Below are 18942 nucleotides of genomic sequence, written 5' to 3' on the forward strand. Positions count from 1 at the left end.
AGAAAGAGGTGAAGGAAATAAGAACAGCTCCCGAGCCCAGCACAGTGTGTAGCTTTCCCAGAAGCATCCGCTGTGTCTGTGGACAGCACAGCCCGCAGGGCTTCGGAGCCCGGAGTGAACCCTGCTCTTCCCGTACTGGCTCGCTAAAGGCATCCTCACCACCTCCCAGTGGCCTATGCAGGGGATGCTCTCGTTACTCCTGACTTACGAGCAAGAACTGTGCTGCCCGGGTGAAGTCACTTACCCAAGCGCACGCAGCCTGTGAGTGGCCGGCTTGCTTAGACCAGGTCTGTCTGATGCCCTTGCCCGTCCTTAGCCACTGTGCCCCCTCCCCATGCCCTGACTTGTGCAAATTCAACTAAACCTAAAAATGGCAGCTTTGAAAGGAAAGAGCCGCTGTCAAGGGCGCAATGGCCTGAGGGGTCTGGGCTCCGGAGCCGGGGGGCGGGGGGGGGGGGGGGGCTGTGGGCGGGGCGTGCAGGTGGCTCGTACAGGTGTGAGCTCAGCTGGCAGCCTTCTCTGGTCCCACCTGAACCACAGTCGCTGCCCAGCGCAGGGACTACCAGCCACCCAGGCTCTCTAGATAACTGACACTTACTAAAATTTGAAACTTCTATTCCTGAGTCGCACATGTGGTGGCTTGTGGCCCCATATGGGACAACGCAGGTCTGGACCGTGGCCCTGCATTCAGGCACCCCCCAGGGGCTGCAGCGTGCTGGTGGGAGGGGATCTGCCTGTGGCGTCACTGAGAGGAGATGTGAGGGGGCGGGGTTGGGGGGATGTAAGAAGTAGTGGAGGAGCACCAGGCATCAGGTGGGAAGGGAGGGAGGGGATGGAAGGGAGGGAGGGGGTGGGGGAGGGAGGGGTGGGGGAGGGAGGGGGATGGGAGGGAGGGAGGGAGGAGAGGAACAGGAGGCGGGAGGGGAGGGAGGGGAGGGACGGTTGGCGCTCCCTCCCCAGCAAGCACCTTTCCTGGTGCCTCTTTCAGAAGCGAGTTCTTTTCCTGACCAACGACTACTTCTTCACGGACATCAGTGACACGCCTTTCAGGTAAGGGGCCGGGTCTTGTTTGCAGGGGAGGGATGGGTGCAACATGAAAGCCGACAGCTCAGGTGGGACTTTCAGGTCTGGAGGTGGATTTACTTCTAGGTAGTTGGCAATTTTGTGGTAACAGAAAAAGACTCAGGTCTGCATTCTGAGGTCTGCACGTGCTGTGCCAGTGCAACCCGGTGCGCAGTGCAGCCCGGTGTGCAGTACAGCCAGCCCGGTGTGCAGTGCAGCCCGGTGCGCAGTGCAGCCCGGTGTGCAATGCAGCCCGGTGTGCAGTACAGCCCGGTGCGCAGTGCAGCCTGGTGTGCAGTACAGCCTGGTGTGCAGTACAGCCAGCCCAGTGTGCAGTGCAGCCCGGTGTGCAGTACAGCCCGGTGCGCAGTGCAGCCCGGTGCGCAGTGCAGCCCGGTGTGCAGTACAGCCAGCCCGGTGTGCAGTGCAGCCCGGTGCGCAGTACAGCCCGGTGTGCAGTGCAGCCCGGTGTGCAGTGCAGCCCTGTGCGCAGTGCAGCCCGGTGTGCAGTGCAGCCCGGTGTGCAGTACAGCCCGGTGCGCAGTGCAGCCCGGTGTGCAGTGCAGCCTGGTGTGCAGTGCAGCCCGGTGCGCAGTGCGCAGTGCAGCCTGGTGTGCAGTACAGCCTGGTGTGCAGTACAGCCAGCCCGGTGTGCAGTGCAGCCCGGTGCGCAGTGCGCAGTGCAGCCTGGTGCGCAGTGCAGCCCGGTGTGCAGGGCCTGGAGCCACCACGCACAGGCTGTGACCTTAGTCAAGCTTCTCAGCCTCTGTGCTTTAGGTTCCACCTCTGTAAAGTAGGGGTAATTACAGCTGCCTTTGGGCGGAACTGGGTGGATTAAATGACATGATCGACCTAGAGATTTTAAGCAACGCAATCATAAGCAATTGTAAGATGAAAGATGGGATTTGAAGAGCTCTCAGGTTCCCTCCCACCACATAAATATTCACTCTAGTATCACACAGTTTAGGGAACAAATGGGGCTTCTCTCTGAATTACCCATTTCTCAGTGAAGGGTGGTTCCCAGCCCTGACTGCTCCTGGAGCACCTGTGGGTCCTTGTAACATCGCCAGCGTCCAGGTCCTCCTTCTTACCTTACTTGGCATTCCTGGGGTGGGCCCGGGCGCTCGTACCCTGTAAAGCCCCCCGACCCAAGTGGTTCAGGTATCCAGCCAAGGTTCAGAAGCGATGCTTTTCCTGACGAAGGCATGGTGGGATTCTCCAGGCAGGAGGGGCCTCCCGACTGCAGGACGCGTGGGACACAGAGACCCCTCCCCATCCCTGGGGGCCCCGATAGGTCCAGGGTGAATCTGACAAAATGAGAGTGGAGGGGGCTTTTGTCCTGTCGTGTCCAGCGTCCTTCCCAGGAAAAAGGCTGATGACAAAACAGAAGTGCTGCCTGTGTTTTGGAGGGGACGCCGGGGCCAGGGCGGGCGGGGGCTGGCTGTGCGCCCTGTCGTGGGTGTGGGAGGCTCGGAAGCGCAGAGGACGGGGCTGGGCTGGGCCGGGCACCAGCTGGTGGCGAGCCGGCGTCCTTCACTCTGCCAACAGTTTGGGAGTGGTGCTGTCCCGCGGCCAGGGCGAATACGTCCTCCTGGGGAACACGTCTGTGGAAGAAGGTGGGTCGGCCGGCGCCCAGGACTGGCGGGCAGTTCGGAGGAAAACTGGCTTCTCCGGGAACACGGGGCAGGGCCATCCCGGCAGGGGCTCTGCGGGCAGGGCTACGTGGCTAGAGGGGCCTGGCATCCCCGGTTCCAGGGCCCGCAGGGTCTGCTGGACAGTCGCCACAACCTGCGGAGTCTAAGACCTGCCAGACAGGTGGTCAGACTCTGGGCGGCCTTGCTGGACAGGGCGGGGCTTACCTGTCAGACCATCCACAGGGAAAGAAGAGGCCTGGGAGGGCGAGTGGGCAGATCCGTAGCTGCTCGCTGGGGCTGCCCCCAAAACTGGCCAGCTTCTCTGTTCTGGGAGCCCCGCTTCGCCCAGCGCCTCCAGGGCAATGTCCCTCCTGCCCCTCCCGGCTCCCACTGGCCCTGGGCTTGTGGCTGCCACTCTCCCGTCTCTGCCTCGGTCATCACACAGCTTCTCCCCTCGTGAGTCTCAATTTTCCCTTCTTATCAGCGACCTCATCTTTTTTTTTTTTTTTTTGCGGAACGTGGGCCTCTCACCATTGTGGCCTCTCCCGTTGCGGAGCACAGGCTCTGGATGCGCAGGCTCAGCGGCCATGGCTCACGGGCCCAGCCGCTCCGCGGCATGTGGGATCTTCCCGGACCGGGGCACGAACCCGTGTCCCCTGCATCGGCAGGCAGACTCTCAACCACTGCACCACCAGGGAAGCCCAGCGACCTCATCTTAACTTGGTTACATCTGCCACGATCCTATTTCCAGATAAGGTCACGTCCACAGAGACGGGGTTGACACTTCACACATCTTTGGGGGACATAATTCCACCCATTACAGGAGCCTGTGGGATGTGAATGGGGATGGGAGGAGGCGCGTTGCAGGAGGATGGGAGAGAGACCCTCCACCCCCACCCGCCCTGGACTTGCAGCTGCCTGGGCGCCTTGGGAGAACAAAACCACGTGGGCCCTTGACATGTCAGGAGGTCCTTGGACGACGCGGCCACAGCCCTTGAACCTCACGTTCTGTCTGTTCTTCCATTTCCGACCCTTGGATCATGTCATCCCCCCGTCTTTCCCCTCCATCCTGCTCACTCCCACTCTCTCCTGGAAACCACACCCGCAGGTCTTCCTTGGTCTGACCTTCTCCAGAGGGATTTTTCTATAAATCCAAACTGGACAGTGCCGCTGCTAAAGGCCTTCCGTGACCTGCGGCCCCTTTTCATCTCTCCTCGCCCGAAGCTTCAGGGTCTGCCCTGGGCTGTGCTGCCCCACCCTCTGACCCCAGCCCACCCAGACGCATCTGCGGTCACTTTGCCGGGAGCTGTCCCAGGAGGCGCCTCCCCCAGGCTCCTGTCACGGCTCGTGTCCATGACGCCAGGACACTGACCTTCCCTGTCTCCCACTGTCCCCCCAGCAACCAAACTCCCTGGGCCTCCTTCTTCCTTCCTCTTCCTCTCTTCCTCTTCCCAGACGTGCCCAGATATCACCACTGCAGGACAGAGGGTACATCCCTTACCCTTTCTGTGGTGAGACCCACCAGGCATCCATGGGCTTCCGGTGGGGAAGGCCGTCGCCCCTGAGCTGTCTGCCTGTGTGTGTTTGTCCAGCACCATGTTCAGTGACTCCACAGAGGCCCTCGGCATGTCATCATCCTTTCCTTCAATTAACAGATCTTAACTGAGCACCAGTGGGTGCACAGGAGGGCATTCGTCCATTCAGTCGGTCAACAAACACGTGCTGAGCACGCCGCCACAGACACGCAGGGCCCCGCGGCTTGGTTCGGTACAGTGAAGCCAGGGAAGCCAATGTCTCCTTGAGGGCGATCCCATCGGGCGGGTCCAGGAGGCAGTGGGAAGGAAAGCGTTTCGGAAGCAACGTGACAGTGACAACGGCGGCACCTGTGCTGGCCCAGCTGTCCTGTGGGCTGAGATTCCGCTCTGCCCGAGAACGAGGCAGGACACGGCCCAGCCCTTCCCTGACGCTGTTTCTAGAGCACTCGGTACACAAAGTCTGGGCAGTGGGTGAGCGTGGACTTTGCTTTCAGGCCTGCACGACCTGCTTCACCCGGACCTGAGCCTGGCCAGCGACTGGTGAGGACGGGGGCTCGGGGCGGGGGGAACAGGGCAGGGTGTGGGCTCTGGGTAACGGGCTCCGTGGGTTCCAGGATCTACTGCGTCACGGACATCGACCCCGAGCACCGCAGGCTCAGCCAGCTGGAGGCCGTGGTCCGCTTCCTCACCGGGCGGGACCCAGCCCTGGAGTGTGAGTGACTCTCCGGCCCCGAAGCTCAGGACTCCGTGGGGACAGTGGGCTGGGACCTCACGATGGCTTAGGGAGAACAGGGAGTCCCCAGAGGAGAGGACAGAGCCAGCCTCACTGGGGCCACGCCGGTGACTGAGAGCTCTGGGACCTGCAGGGGCACAGGTGTGTCCCCACGGCAGGGAGCAGGGTCTCTTTAAGCGTCTGTCACCCAGGCACTGTTAAGGCTCCCACAGTGAAGGATGCTGGCCTGCCCATCAGGTCCGTCCCCACCCCCAGCCAGTAGCTGATGTCTGCCCCCTCAAGTCCTCGCCTCCTGGACGCCGTGTCTGTTGAGTGTTTCCTAAGCCGGGTTCCCAGGTGACCCCACGTCCCTGCACTAATGCAGCTGGGGAGTCACAGGGCCACCCTCCGCGTGGTCCCTTTTCTTCCTCTTTGGAAGGAGGCACGGGTCATCCTGTCCCATCAGCCTCCCGCTGGGGAGAAGACCCCGCTTCCCGTGTCCGCCTGACAAGGCCTCATTCATTCATTCATTCCACCCACAAGTCTGCGCCGGGCCTGGGGGGCAGAGGGGCAGTGAAGCTGCCAGTGACCCAGAGGCCAGGCCCTTGTGCTCACGGGGCCTGTGCTCTAGGGGAGGAGACAGGTAACCGGGAAGCGGCAGTGTGTCGATGCAGGGGGTGTAAAGCCGTGAGCAGGTGCCCTGGGGGAGAGGGGGCTGCTCTAACCGTGGCTGGGGGGGCCCTCGTCAGGAGGCGTCACTGCAGCTGAGGACAGAAAGGAGCCACCGAGTGGATCTCCTGGGGGGTCGGGGGAACGTTGTGCTGTGGAGGTGAGGGCCGCCCGTCTCCGAGCAGGTGTAAATGCCCAGACCGCACGCTGTCGGTCGGGTGTGTGCTGGGTGGATTTCACCACAGTGAACGTAAGAATCGTGTTAGAGGGGCGGAGGGAAAAGAAAGGGCCGTCCTCGCAAGCAGGGGGCGGGAGCATCTGGACCACGTGTGCACAGGCCCCGGGGCAGGTTTAGGCGCTCGGGGAGGCGTGGGCACGACGGAGCCCAGTGGCGAGAGGGAGGGGAGGGGAGGGCGGCTGGCGGGTGGGCCTCCTGATTTCATGGAGCCCAAGAGCTGGAAAGGCCTGGCAGCCCCTTGGTTCTGCCCACACGGTGGAGGCTGAGGACGCGGCCTCCTGGCCCCCTGAGCTGACCTCCTCCAGCTCGAAGCACGTCTCGTGCCTGAAGTTCAGGGCCCCTGGGTGGGGCTGAGCTGAGCTCCCGACCACGGGGGAGTAAGAGGGTGGTCTCCGTATTTTGCCCCAGGCGACGAGGAACTATTGCAGGAGCTGCTGTTTGACGCGGTGGTGACGGCCCCCATGGAGGCGCACTGGACGGCACTGTCCCTCAACACCTCCGAGTACGTCCGTGGGGCTGAGGGTCCCACCCCTGGGGTCCCTGAGCTGAGGCAGGGCCTCCGGCTGTGTCCTTTGTCCTGAGAGGAGGATGGGAAGGTGTGGGAGGGACAGCCCCGGGACAGCAGGGACTTGACAAAGCTTCCTCAAGGCCCCTGCTGCTGCCCCCTCCCCTCCCAGGGAACACCCAGCCCACGCCCCAGGCCCAGTTCCCAGAATCCCTCCCTTGGGGCCGGCTCCGGCTGTGAGAGCCCATTAGCCGAAGGGCCCGGAGAGAGCGGTTCAAGCCGACTGGGGCCTCGTTTCCATCAGGGAAGGTGAGTCCAAGCCCCGTGGGTTTCCTCTCCCCCTCTGCTCTTCGTCACCTGGGGCTCTGGTGTTTAGCAGGAAGGTAGAAAGAAGAGATGAATGGACGTGAGTGTGTGAGCGTGTGTGTGCATGTGAGTGCCAGGAGGGTGTAAGGTACTAATGAGGTAAAGGATGCAGGGGCCACACCTGTTCCTGAACAGTAAGAGTCAACTTCGACATCAGGACGATGTCAGACCTCTCCTAGTGCTGTCCTCATGAAAACACCGACAGAATCTTATAGGAACAAACACCTGTTTAAAAAGCAAGATGCAGAACAGTGCCTGGTGGTACGCTACCATCTCTATCAAAGGGGGAAAAACATAATATAGGGGGTGTGTATGTATAAAATATCTATGGAAGGCTATATAGGAAACAGTTGTCACTGGTTGCTTCTGGTCAGAAGAATGGGTAACTGAAACAGGGATGGAGGGACACTTTTCACTATGTAACTTGGCCTCTCACTGTTGTGGCCTCTCCCGTTGCGGAGCACAGGCTCCGGACGCGCAGGCTCAGCGGCCATGGCTCACGGGCCCAGCCGCTCCGCGGCATGTGGGATCTTCCCGGACCAGGGCACAAACCCACGTCCCCTGCATCGGCAGGCGGACTCTCAACCACTGCGCCAACAGGGAAGCCCAGTATATAACTTTTTGATACCAATTTGAGCCATGTGACTGTATTATCTATTCAAAATTAAATAAAACTGAAGAATGAAGAATACAGAGGGCCAGGCACTGTTCCAAGTGCTTAGTGTACATTAAGCCTTTTGATCCTCACGAGGACCCTACAGTATAGGTCCTACCATTATCCCCACTTTACAGATGAGGAAGCCAAGGCAGAATGAGGTAAGTAATTTGCCCAAGGTCACCTGCCTCAGAAGTGGCCGCGCTGGAGTCAAAACCAGGCAGCCTGTTTCCAGGTCCAGACTCTTGGCCCCTGTGCTGTCCTGCCTTCTACAGTGGGGGCTGGCTCACCAGGTTTGGAGAGAAGACACAATCTTTATCTTTCCAAGTTCAGAAATTAGCTGATTTTTTAATGTTGGGAAACATTGAGGAACACATATTCTTGACCAGGGAAAGAATATCTCAGGAGAGATGACCTGGGGTCATCAAAACAGCATGGTACTGGCAGAAAAACAGAGACGTAGATCAATGGAACAGAACTGAGAGCGGAGAAATAAACCCACACCTATGCGGACAAGTACTGTTTGACAAAGGAGCCAGGAATATACACTGGAGAAAGGACAGTCTCTCTAACAGATGGTGTCAGGAAAACTGGACAGCCATATGCAAAAAAAAAAAAAGAAAGAAAAGAAACTAGACCACTGTCTCACACCGTACACAAAAATCAGCCTAAATGGATTAAAGACTTTAATGTAAGACCTGAAATCATAAAACTGCTAGAAGAAAACACAGGCGGAATGAAGTTCATTCGGAAGAACCGGCAAGAATTGCCAGGAAAACGCTGAAAAAGAAAGGCAACGAAGGAAGGCTGGTCCCACAAAACAGTAAAACGCTACAGAACCTCTGCCACTTATAAAGTGTGGTTTTGACACAGGAACAGACAGGCAGACCAAGGGAATGGAAAAGAAAATCCACAAGTTCATCTAAATGCACGTGGAAATTTAGCGTATGACAAGGGCCTCGTGTCAGACCAGGGAGGGAAAGATGGACTGTGTAATACTAACCGGTTTGAGGGCCATCTGCAGAGCGGTAACGCTGTATTCTTTCCTCACACCGTAGACCTGGATAAAGTCCAAATGACTCAGAGATTTAAATGTAGAAAATGAAACCATATAAGCGCTAGAAGAAACCATGAGCCAGTTGCTGTACAATCTAGGAGCGGGGAAAGCTTTCCCGGCAATGGCTCAGAATTCAGAAGCCATAAGGGAATGACTGATAAATTTAAGAACATAAAATGTTTATTTGGCAAAAAAAAAAACAAAAAAAACCATGAGCAAGGTGAAAAGAGAAATGACACACTGGAAAAATGTTGGCAACTTAAAAAAACAAAGAACGAGTGACTGTCCCTATATTACATACTTGTGATAGAGAACTTCAACAATAGAGACGTGAACGACCAACGACTTACGGGGAAAATGACCAAGAGGCAGTTCAGAGACTTCATGCAGCTAGTCCTCAGTTGTATGAAAAAGCACTCAATCCAGCACATAATAAAAGGATTGCAAGTTGAAGGCGGACTGAGGTTGTACTTGTCATTTAGACTGACAACCATTTACGTTTGTTGACGGGCATTATTACGAGACTGTGGGGAATCAGACACTCTTGTGCGCTGTTGGTGGGAATGCAAAATGTTTCAAAGCCTGTGGAGGGGAATCTGACAGTATCTACCAAAGTGACATATGCATGTACACTCTGGCCAACGATCCTGCTCCTGGGAATGCATCCCAAAGACATACACGTGAGCTGTTCGTAACAGCAAAAGATTGGAAATAACCTAAATGTCCATTAGTAGGAGCCTAGTTAAATAAACCCTGGTGGCTCCACCTAATGGAATACTATGTAGCCTTGAAAATTGAGAACTATGTATATTGCCACGGAAGGTCTCAGCAATGGAGAAAATTGTGTATAATAATACCCTGCTGTTTATCTAAAAGAGAAAATGCAAATATATCTTCATTGTTACTTACACGTCTATAAACATATATATGTATGTGCATATATATCTGCATATTTTAATGGAAAAATAAACTAGTAAACAAAAAGGGTTACTTGTAGGAAGAGTGAAGGAACAGAGGGGTGGAGACAGAAACAGACTTCTGAATATGCCTTATTTTGCGTTTGACTTTGGAACCATGTAAATGTTTATATCATTATAAAACAAAATTAACTTTTAAGAAATAAGCTCTAAAAATCTGAAAGCAAATGAAACAAGTGAACCTGGCTGTGTAGCAGGCTCGTGCGATGACCACACGTCGGGGGCTTCTCTCAAGGGACTTGGAAACAGAACTGTAAACACTAAACAAAATCTTAAGAACTGTTCTTCTCAAACTACATGGATAGACAGAGCACATAGTATTGTTAATGTCATTAGGAACAAGATTTTCAACAAACGAGAAAAGAGGTGCAAATTTTTTAAATCAGAGAAGTTTAGATGGAACCCTAAATACGAGTTGGAAATATCGATGAACTCATGTATTTTCCCTGAAGGAAACAAAGAGGGGATCCTCGTCCACTGAAAGGACCAACCTCAGTGAGCACCCCAGACCCAGCTTGTGGACTGCCAATATCTACTTTAAGAAGTTCTCACTAAAATGAGTCAGTGATCCCTGGACAAGTGTCTGATTCCAGGTCAGGGGCAAGGGGTGGACAGAATGAGCTGGGGGCACCTTGTCATCCCAGGGGCAAGTCATCAAAGACGAAGGAGGTTTTGCCCACAGGACGTCAGAGCCGCACTGAAGGGGCTCTCGCCGGCCAGACAAGAGGCAGTCAGACCAGCATCACCGTAACAACAGCAGTAGGTAAGAGCACAGTAAACATGCTAAAATCCTGCGCTCAGAGTAATACTGAAGGAAAAACCTTGTTGGTCACCTTTGGAAGATGTTAGGAAACCTATTCATACTTGTACCAACTGGTGAAGAAACAGAGACACGATTCTTTACCCTGCCTCTTCTTACAAATTATGCCTCAGGATAAACAGATGTTGAGGAGAAGTTTTTCTTTAGTCAAGTATAAATAGAATAAAGAAGAAACCAAGGGGGCTTCCCTGATGGCACAGTGGTTAAGAATCCGCCTGCCAATGCAGGGGACACATGTTTGAGCCCTGGTCTGGGAAGATTCCACATGCCGCGGAGCAGCTAAGCCTGTGCACCACAACTACTGAGCCTGCGCTCTAGAGCCCGCAAGCCACAACTACTGAAGCCCGTGCGCCTAGAGCCCGTGCTCCGCAGCAAGAGAAGCCCGTGCACTACAACGAAGAGTAGCCCGAGCACTGCAACAAAGAGCAGCCCCTGTTCGCCACAACTAGAGAAACCCCGTGCACAGCAACGAAGACCCAACACAGCCAAAAATAAATTTAAAAAAAAACAAAAAACAGTGAGATGTCACCTTATACCTGTTGGAATGACTATTATCAAAAAGACAAGCAATGACAAGTGTTGGCAAGGATGTGGAGAAAGGGGAACACTTGTGCACTGTTGGTGGGAATGTAAACTGATTTTGACACTATGGAAAACAGTATGGAGGTTCCTCAAGGATTTAAAAATAGAACTATCACAGGACCCAGCAATCCCACTTCTGGGTGTTTATCCAAAGAAAACAAAAGCAGACTATTGAAGAGGTATCTGCACCCTCCTGTTCACTGCAGCCTTATTCACAGTAGCCAAGACACAGAAACAACCCAAGTGTCCACTGATGGATGAATGGATAAAGAAGGTGTGGTGTGTATATTCAATGGAATATTACTCAGCCTTTAAAAAGAGGAAATTCCTGCCATTGGCAACAACATGGATGAACCTAGAGGGCATTATGTTAAGTGAAGTAAGTCAGACAGAAAACGATGAATACTGCACTGTATCACTTATATGTGAGATCTAAAAAAAGTGTAATCATAGAAACATGGAGTAGAAAAACGGTTGCCGGGGGCTGGCGGTGGGGTACGTGCATGGGGAGAGGCTGGTGAAGGGCACGGCCTTCCAGCTGTAAAATGAATAAGGCCTGAGGGTGGTGATTCTAGTTGGAACACTGGATTGTGTAACTGAGATTAGCTAAGGGAGTAGAACTTAAATGTTCACATGCACGCGCCGTGCACACACACACGCACCCACGATGGAGGGAATCCTCTCACAATGTGTACCTATATCAAATCACCATAATGTACGCTTCAACTATCTTACAGTTTTATGTCCGTTATACGTCAGTAAGGTTGACATTTCAAAAAAGGTGACTCTCCCAGGTGGGGCATTGTCCCCACAGGGCCGCTCCGGGACCGTGAGAGAAGGAACAGCGCCCTCCAGCCCGCGGGCTCTCCCAAGTCTTGTTGGCAAAGGCGTGAGCTCTGCCCAGACTCCTCTTTGTGGATGTGGACAGTCTTCTCCTTCCCCATCTCAGGAATAAGGCAAACGTTTGCAAAGGGCTTCACATGGTGGGGTACTAAGTGTGTGCTGGTCACAAGGAGTTACTTTCCTTAGGTCCCGGGACAAAATCTCTCTTCCTGGGTTCCTTCCGTCTTCCAGAGCTAACTTCCCGCAAAGCTGCATGCACGCAGAGGGGCAGAGGCCCAGGGGACCCACGAATGAGGGCAGGTGCAGCCCAGGGATGCTCACAGCAGACGGCCAGCAGCATCCCCTCGAGAGACTGACCCACCTGCCCCCACCCACCCCAGTCAGAAGGCCCGGCGCCGGGAGAGGCCTGCAGGTCCTCCCAGTACGCCCATCCCTCCTCCCCGGGCACGTGGTGATGACTTCTGCTCTGTCTGCCCGCAGTGAGTCCGAGCATGTGGTGGACATGGCCTTCCTGGGCACCCGGGCCGGCCTCCTCAGAAGCAGCCTGTTCGTGGGCTCCGAAAAGGTCTCTGACAAGTGAGTCCTGCCGGAGGCCAGGGAGCGGGGTCCCTGGGGTGCCCCTGTGGTTTGTGGGCAGACCTGTGCCGGACTCCAAGAGTACGGGGGGAGGAAGGGTTCGGGTTTACAGACTGGGACAGCCGGAGAAGCACCCCTTCCAGCCAGGCTTGGTCCCATCCTGGGCTCATCCCCATTCACTCCCAAGAGGAGAACCAGATGCGGTCTTCCCGCCGGGACAGATCTCTGAGCAATGGGCTGAATCTTCCGGCCGTGCCCGTCCTTTGTCGACAACTTTCCCCTCCCCCAAGCCCGAAATTCTCAGATGGGGGTGATTCTGCCCCCTACCCTGGAGACAGTTCTGGACGTCACAGCTGGGGGAGGGCAGGGGGTTGCTACTGGCGTCCAGTGGGTAGAGGCCAGGGACGCCGCTGCACGGCCCGCAGCGCACTGGACAGCCCCCAGCCGTTTCCCGGGCCCAAAACGTCGGCGGTGCTGAGGCTGAGAAGCCCCGCCCCCAGCAAAGCCACCCGGGACCCGCCCACCAGGGCGTCCCACCCGGCACTGCAGCAAAGGGGGTGCCCGGGGGAGCATGCTGTGGTTAGGGGAGCGAAGCCACCTGCCACTCTGCAGACCACGAGACTCAAGGTGGGGGGCCCGCGGCCACCTTGGGGGGACAGCCAAGAGGTCTCCTGCGCAGACCTGACCCCAGTGTCCTTGCCTCCCGCCCACCCATGGCCCCAGGAGGACGCCATCGGGGGGTCTTCCTCACGGACTCCAAGACTGACCCGCCATTTCCAGGAAGCAGACGCTTCTAGGAAGAGGCATTAGGTGGCCCTCCCCCTCCCCACTCCCTCCCTGAGAGGTGGAAACCCAGGAAGCATCCTGCCTGGCCAGCCCTTCCTCCGCCGGTTAGAGACACAACAGGTGACCCAGGTGGACCAGATCCAGTGGGAGAACTGCAGACTCGCCCGAAGGCCTCGAGCCACCTGGGAACTTTCCTCCCCAAGCTCACCACCCTCATCCCCTTAAACTTCCTCCCCCAGTAGAAAAAACGCACGTCCACATCTTCCTGTGGCCCCGGTTGGACCGGGGACCACACCGGGCAGTGTGAGGGGAGGGTCTCGGACACCCCTGCACCCTCTCCAAAAGGCTTCCAAGAACGGAGGAGGGAAGTCGGTACAGACAGACCCTCCTGAGTCACGAACCAGCCCCACGAACGGCCGCGCATGCACTGCACACCTCCAGGGGGCTCCCCTTGCCTGGCCCCTGGCGTCAGTGCAGCCCAGGACGGTGCAGCCAGGCAGGTGGGCTTCTGAGAGCCCCAAGCCAAGCATGCCCAGAATCAAACCTCAGTTATCCACCTGCAGGTTACACAGTCACTCTTTTAATCCCTACCAGATTCTCCCTGCTTCCCTCCCAGTCTGCCCTGGGCCAACACCCCCTTCTGTCGGCGGGCTGAGCCCAGCAGTGCAAAACCGTAATTAGCAAGGTAGAGCTGCCCCCCAAAAGGAGACTGAGCTGCCCCCCAAAAGGAGACTCCACTGCCTGCGGCAGGAGCTGTTGCAGTAACCATTTTGGGGGAATTTATGACCCTCTATGACTATACAGTTCCCTCCTGCAGACATGCTAATCAGCTTGACAAAGAGGAATTAGGCTGTACCCCAAATAAATGAACCCTGCAGGCAAGGAGTGCACAGAGAGGTGGAAAGGCTCTCTCAGCACACAGGCCCTCCACCCTTCCTACGATGTGCCCTCAGCTGCACCAGCATTTGATTCTGGAAGAGGCAGGAATGACTGGGGAGCATCCTCCGGGGCAACACCCATTCAGGGGCTAATCTTTCCTTCTGCAACCCCACCAAGTCAGAGGGGAGTCGCCCCCCTGGCCCAGCCACGATGACCTCGTAGGAGCGAGGAGATGGGGAAGACCGTGCTCCCGGGTCCGGGGGAGGTGACAGGCCCTTCTCGCTGCAGGAGGTTCCTGACGCCGGCGGACGAGGCCAGCATCTTCACCCTGGACCACTTCCCTCTGTGGTACCGCCAGGCCGCCGAGCAGCCTCCGGGCAGCATGGTCTTCAACCTCTACTCGGCAGAGGGACCAGGTAATCTACACCCCAAGCTCCAGGGCGGGGCCCAGGGCATCCCTCCTCCCACCGCGCTTGGGGTGGGAGACCGCCACGAGATACAGGACCAAACGTCCAGACCTCTGCGTCCCCTCACCCCGCTGGCCTCCACCTGCACCCTGGGTGGATCGTTTCATTCCCTGGCCGGCAATCAACGACGCGGTTCAAAAGTTCAACTGTAACAAAGGAAAGGGGTTTGACCCGAAAGTCAGGAGGAGCTGGATTCTAGCCCAGATTCCGCATAGGAGGACATCGGGACAATGGGTCTCTGGAGAGTCGTGTATTTCCAGACATCTGAGTGTTTCTGAGAGCTGCTCAAACCGTGAAAGGAGCAGACTTTATTCCGTGGGGGGCCGCTGTACTGCCTGGAACAGACTATATCCCAGGGGGGTGGCTGAGCCCCGGCCTGCTCCCCGGCAGCTCCTGGTAATAACGGGGCGCCTCCCGGCCGCCAGGCCTCTGGGGGCTGCAGGGCGAGAGATGATGGCGGATTGGGCCTCAGGCACCCAGCCAGCACAGGCCTGCCAGTCCAAGGGCCAGGGGGGCTCAGAGCTGGAGCCCCCAGCTCCCAGCCCGGCCCCCACTCTGGGAAATAACCCGAACGGGAAACGGTAAGTGGCTTTAACAGAGCGCCCAGAAAGCCGCACAGTGTTTAGGACAGAAAGGACCCTGGGGCTGCAAAGCCTCACCCTCTCAATCCGCACTTGAAGTGACCACGGCCCAGAGAGGGTCCACGGGTCACGTCTGGGGGTCCTGGCCTCAGCGCCGTGGGGTGAGGGGGCCCGCAACTATCCTCGGCGTCCTGGCTGAGCGAGCCAGGGGTGGGGCTGAGGAGTGGAGACGTGAGGAAGAGGGCGGCCGGGAGCCGACTTGGGATGAAGCCTTGTCCTCCCTCCAGGCCGCCCGCCCGCCCGCCAATAGCCTCCTGCCACCGCCGCCACCAAAACCACCCTCACGCCGCCCGACGGGAACCTCCCCGAGCTGAGCTGCCGGCTGGGGAGGCCCAGGCCCTGGGGCCCCGCCCGCGGCTGCAGGCAGCACCTGCCCTCTAGATGCCCTTCCTCGGCATCCTCCGCCCGGCGTGTCACTGACGTGCTTTACAGAACGCTTTTCCCCGCCCCGCTCATGCGGTGTGCACGCCCTCTTCTTACACAAGGAGAGTCTGAGGTTCAGAGGGCGCCTGACTCGCCCGGACCACACAGCGGGGGGCACACCGGGGGTCTCTCCGCACTTCACTGTGTGTAAGGCGCTGGGACTCCAGGGCACACCCGCGGAGGGGCCCCTTCCCGCACTGGCACCACAGCCACAGAGGCAGCTCCCCCTTTCGGCGCCCCCCGGAACAGGAGGGCCCCACTGGGTCCCGGGGGGTCTGGGGTGAGGCCCTGCCCGCCCCCACGGTGACGGGCTCCCTCCTGCCAGTGTCACCAGGATGAGCTGGCTGCCGGGGAGCTTTCTGGCACAGGGGCAGGAGGGTGGTGGGCGGGAACAGAGAGCGAGATGATGAGGGCCGGCTGGGGACCACCGGGCAAGGGGCCCTGCACGCTCCCATCCTCCCCCAAAGGGAGAAACCGACAATTTTAATGGGGGGTACCCCTGAGGAGGTGGAGGGGCGGCTGCAGGGTGAGGGGAGGGCCCCGCCCACCCAGGCTGACTGCAGCCCTCCGCCTGGGCCCGGTGGGCGAGCTCTGCCCACACGGAGCTGCCTTTTGCAGTCGGCGCTGAGAAACCTGCCAGCACAGAGCAGAGTCCCAGCGCAGCCCCAGCAGCTCAGGCCTGGTGCCCCCACCCACAGCCCTGCTTCCTGGGCCAGGCCTGGGCCTGCCCCCCTACCACCTGGTAGCTGGCTCACTCACCCGGTGCCTGGTGACCCAGGCCCTGAGATCCCTGCTATCCCCAGAGACCGCGTCATTAGCGCCCCACACCTTCGCCTGGGTGTTTCCTCCGAGCCCGTGGAGCACACACATGGGTCTGTCCCGAAAGCAGCTTGCGGCCGGGAATGGTGCGGGGGTCACCCCATCAGGATCGTCCAGACATTTCTAGAAGCAAGACGGGGAAGCCAGCTTCTGCGGCTGTTCTGGTCTCTTGTGTCCTTGTCATGGCCAATTCCTAGAGCCAAGGACGACCTTACATCGTGTCAGTTCCTAGAATCAGAGTAATTTCTGATTTCTGTGAGATACTTGGTTCCGGCGAGGTGGGATGGGTAATCCTGACAAGAGGGCAGATACGAGAAACCAGTGGTGGATTTAAGTTTCGCTATGACTGACACTGGCAAGAGTCTCACGACCTGTTGGTTTCAAGCAACGTTTGATGTAAAGACATTCTAACAAGCGAGCACGTGGCAGAACTGTGCCCCTTTCTCGGGGTTTTTAGTGACGCACTTGATCCGTAGGCAAGAGTGCCTTTCCCAGGGCTGTAGAGCCCAAAAGCCGCGGGCACGTACTCGTCCGCGCCTCTCAGAGCTGGAAAGCTCTGTGCTGATGCAGGGCTGAGGCTGCCACCTGAATTCTGCGCCTGGAGGCCTGGCTCTCCTGAGAGGTCCCGGAGCCTGGCTGTGTCCCGGACGTGCAGCGACCCGCCGGGCAGTGGCACGCAGGCCACCAGGATTCACGGGGCACCTCGCACGTGTCAGATGCCAGCCAGCCTCTGTGCCCATCGCAGCCCTGGCGTCTGGCTTCCCGAAGGGGCTGTCATTGTCACCTTGACTCATGTAACTGATGAAGGACAGCGCAGGGTCAGCCAGCACTGCGTCCGGGAGCGCAGCCCGTCCCCTGCTCGCAAGGGCCCCTTGATGCCACGCGAGTCTCCTGGGTGGGTCCTCGCGGGGTCCCTGAGCTCCAGTGGGGCAGCTGCATGCAGACAGCTTTGCGGCCCTGAGACAGAGCAGACCTGCAGCGTCAGGGACCTGACAGTGCGGCGCTGTCCAGGCGGGCAGGGGCCACACACTGACCTGGCAGCTTCGGAGCTGCATGGAGAGGTGGGCGGCACCCGGCACATAGGAGGCAAGTACGAGGCGCTCCGCAAAGACCCGAGGTGGTGGTAGCAGGCAGCCTCCCGGGCAGCCCCTCGCTCGCTCAGGGAACGTCCTAGCCTGCTGTTTACTGGGCTTCCCAGCCCGCGCCGCCACCCCGGCTCCTCCTCAGGTGCAGAGAAAGTGACTGGACAATTTTCCCCCCAGAAGATACAGACAAGCCGATGGTGGTGACCGTGAGCACAGCTGTAGCCGTGACCATGGACAACAGGACAGCCATCGCTGCAGGTAGGAGCTGCCCCTGGGCTTTGAGGCCGGGCAGTTGTGAGTCCGAGTCGAGAACGAGGCCCAGTGACGGAGGCGGCCCCGCGCGTGGTTCGCGAGGCCACGGTCTGTGTTTTCCCAGATGAAATGTGGGGCTGAGGGGAGGTGGAGTCTTCCTGAGCCATTTTGTTTATACAGCTGTGAGGCCTTAGATCTAACAGAATTCATGCAGTAAACTGAAGCCCAGACAGGTTGAGAGATCTGCTCAAGGTCACACAGGACAGAGCCTGCCCAGACCTCCTTCCCACCCTCTTTGTGTCGCTTCCGCCTCCACTGCCCACTCAGGGGAGGAGTGGGCTTGGGACTCAGACCCTAAAGTCCGAGCCCGTACGTGAGTCCTGTGCTCCCGTGCATGTTCTCATCCAGCCCGGGGGGGGGGCGGTGACCTGGTTTGGCTCCATTTTACAGATGAGGAAACTGAGGCCCAGACATGTTATTTGCCCGAAGTCCCACAGCTAATAGTCAATGACTAGAATTTAAGCTCAGACTGCCTCTCTTGAAGGCCCAGGATCATGACCCTTTGTTGCAATTGGCCACAGAAGCCATGAGAGTACCCGGGCAGCCTCACGAGCTGCCCCGGCTTTGCAGCTTTTTGGGGCCTAAGAAGGGCCTTGGCACCCCTGCCCACTCGTCTGAGAGCCCTGAGGATCCTGCCCTCGGTCTCCGTGTCTCAGACCCCACCGTGTTCTGAGAAGCTGTGAGGTCCTCACAGCTCTCAGCCGTCCTGGGCACTGGGGTCGGGCGCCTGCATTGTGGGGGACCCCACAGCTGCCAGGGGCAGGCGAGCAGGCCCCTTGTGTCTTCTCCCCCAGGCTGAGTGCAGGGCAAAGGGCAGGGAGGAGTGGCCCAGTAGGCAGGCTGCCCCTTCGTCCGCCCGCCCCAGCAAGGGCACGGCCGTCCACGCTGCGATGAGGAGGGAGGGAGGGAAGGGCTTGTTCTGGTCACTCAGAGCCTCATTTGGAAACACGTGTGTCACAGGGGTCCTGAGGCTGCGCCGCCGGGCACTTTGGAGGGACCCGCGCCTTCCCAGCCGCCTTTCTGTCCTTCGCCTGGCCTGCTAATCCCAGACCCTAAAGACTGTCCCGTAGCCCCTGCTCCGTCCATGACGTGGGCTTCTCAGCTCCCGCACACCCGAAAGCCCAGCAAGCAGAAGGCACGCGGGGTCAGCCTGCTGGCTGCTCCCCTGCACTCTCCAATTATTTGACATCATTTTTAACTCGGCGCTGCATTAGAGCCAGGAGGGGTTGCCATGGAAACCGTGTCCGGGTGCTTCTGGTTTAACTCACCGCAGACGATCGCTCTGCAGCTCGGGGGGCA

At 58.0% G+C, this 18942-nt stretch overlaps 1 protein-coding gene across 1 annotated transcript in view; it reads left to right on the forward strand.

Moving 5' to 3' along the window:
* CACNA2D4 (calcium voltage-gated channel auxiliary subunit alpha2delta 4) overlaps positions 1 to 18942 on the forward strand; it is an 89789-nt gene that overhangs the window by 40445 nt on the left and 30402 nt on the right. The window contains exons 22-29 of the mRNA XM_004279125.3: positions 989 to 1050; positions 2611 to 2678; positions 4726 to 4771; positions 4846 to 4943; positions 6259 to 6352; positions 12136 to 12231; positions 14185 to 14312; positions 17509 to 17589. Coding sequence (XP_004279173.1) covers positions 989 to 1050; positions 2611 to 2678; positions 4726 to 4771; positions 4846 to 4943; positions 6259 to 6352; positions 12136 to 12231; positions 14185 to 14312; positions 17509 to 17589 — 673 coding nt within the window. The remainder of the gene's footprint in view (positions 1 to 988; positions 1051 to 2610; positions 2679 to 4725; positions 4772 to 4845; positions 4944 to 6258; positions 6353 to 12135; positions 12232 to 14184; positions 14313 to 17508; positions 17590 to 18942) is intronic.

Source organism: Orcinus orca, chromosome 11 (genome assembly GCF_937001465.1).
Source record: "Orcinus orca chromosome 11, mOrcOrc1.1, whole genome shotgun sequence".
NCBI lineage: Eukaryota > Metazoa > Chordata > Mammalia > Artiodactyla > Delphinidae > Orcinus > Orcinus orca.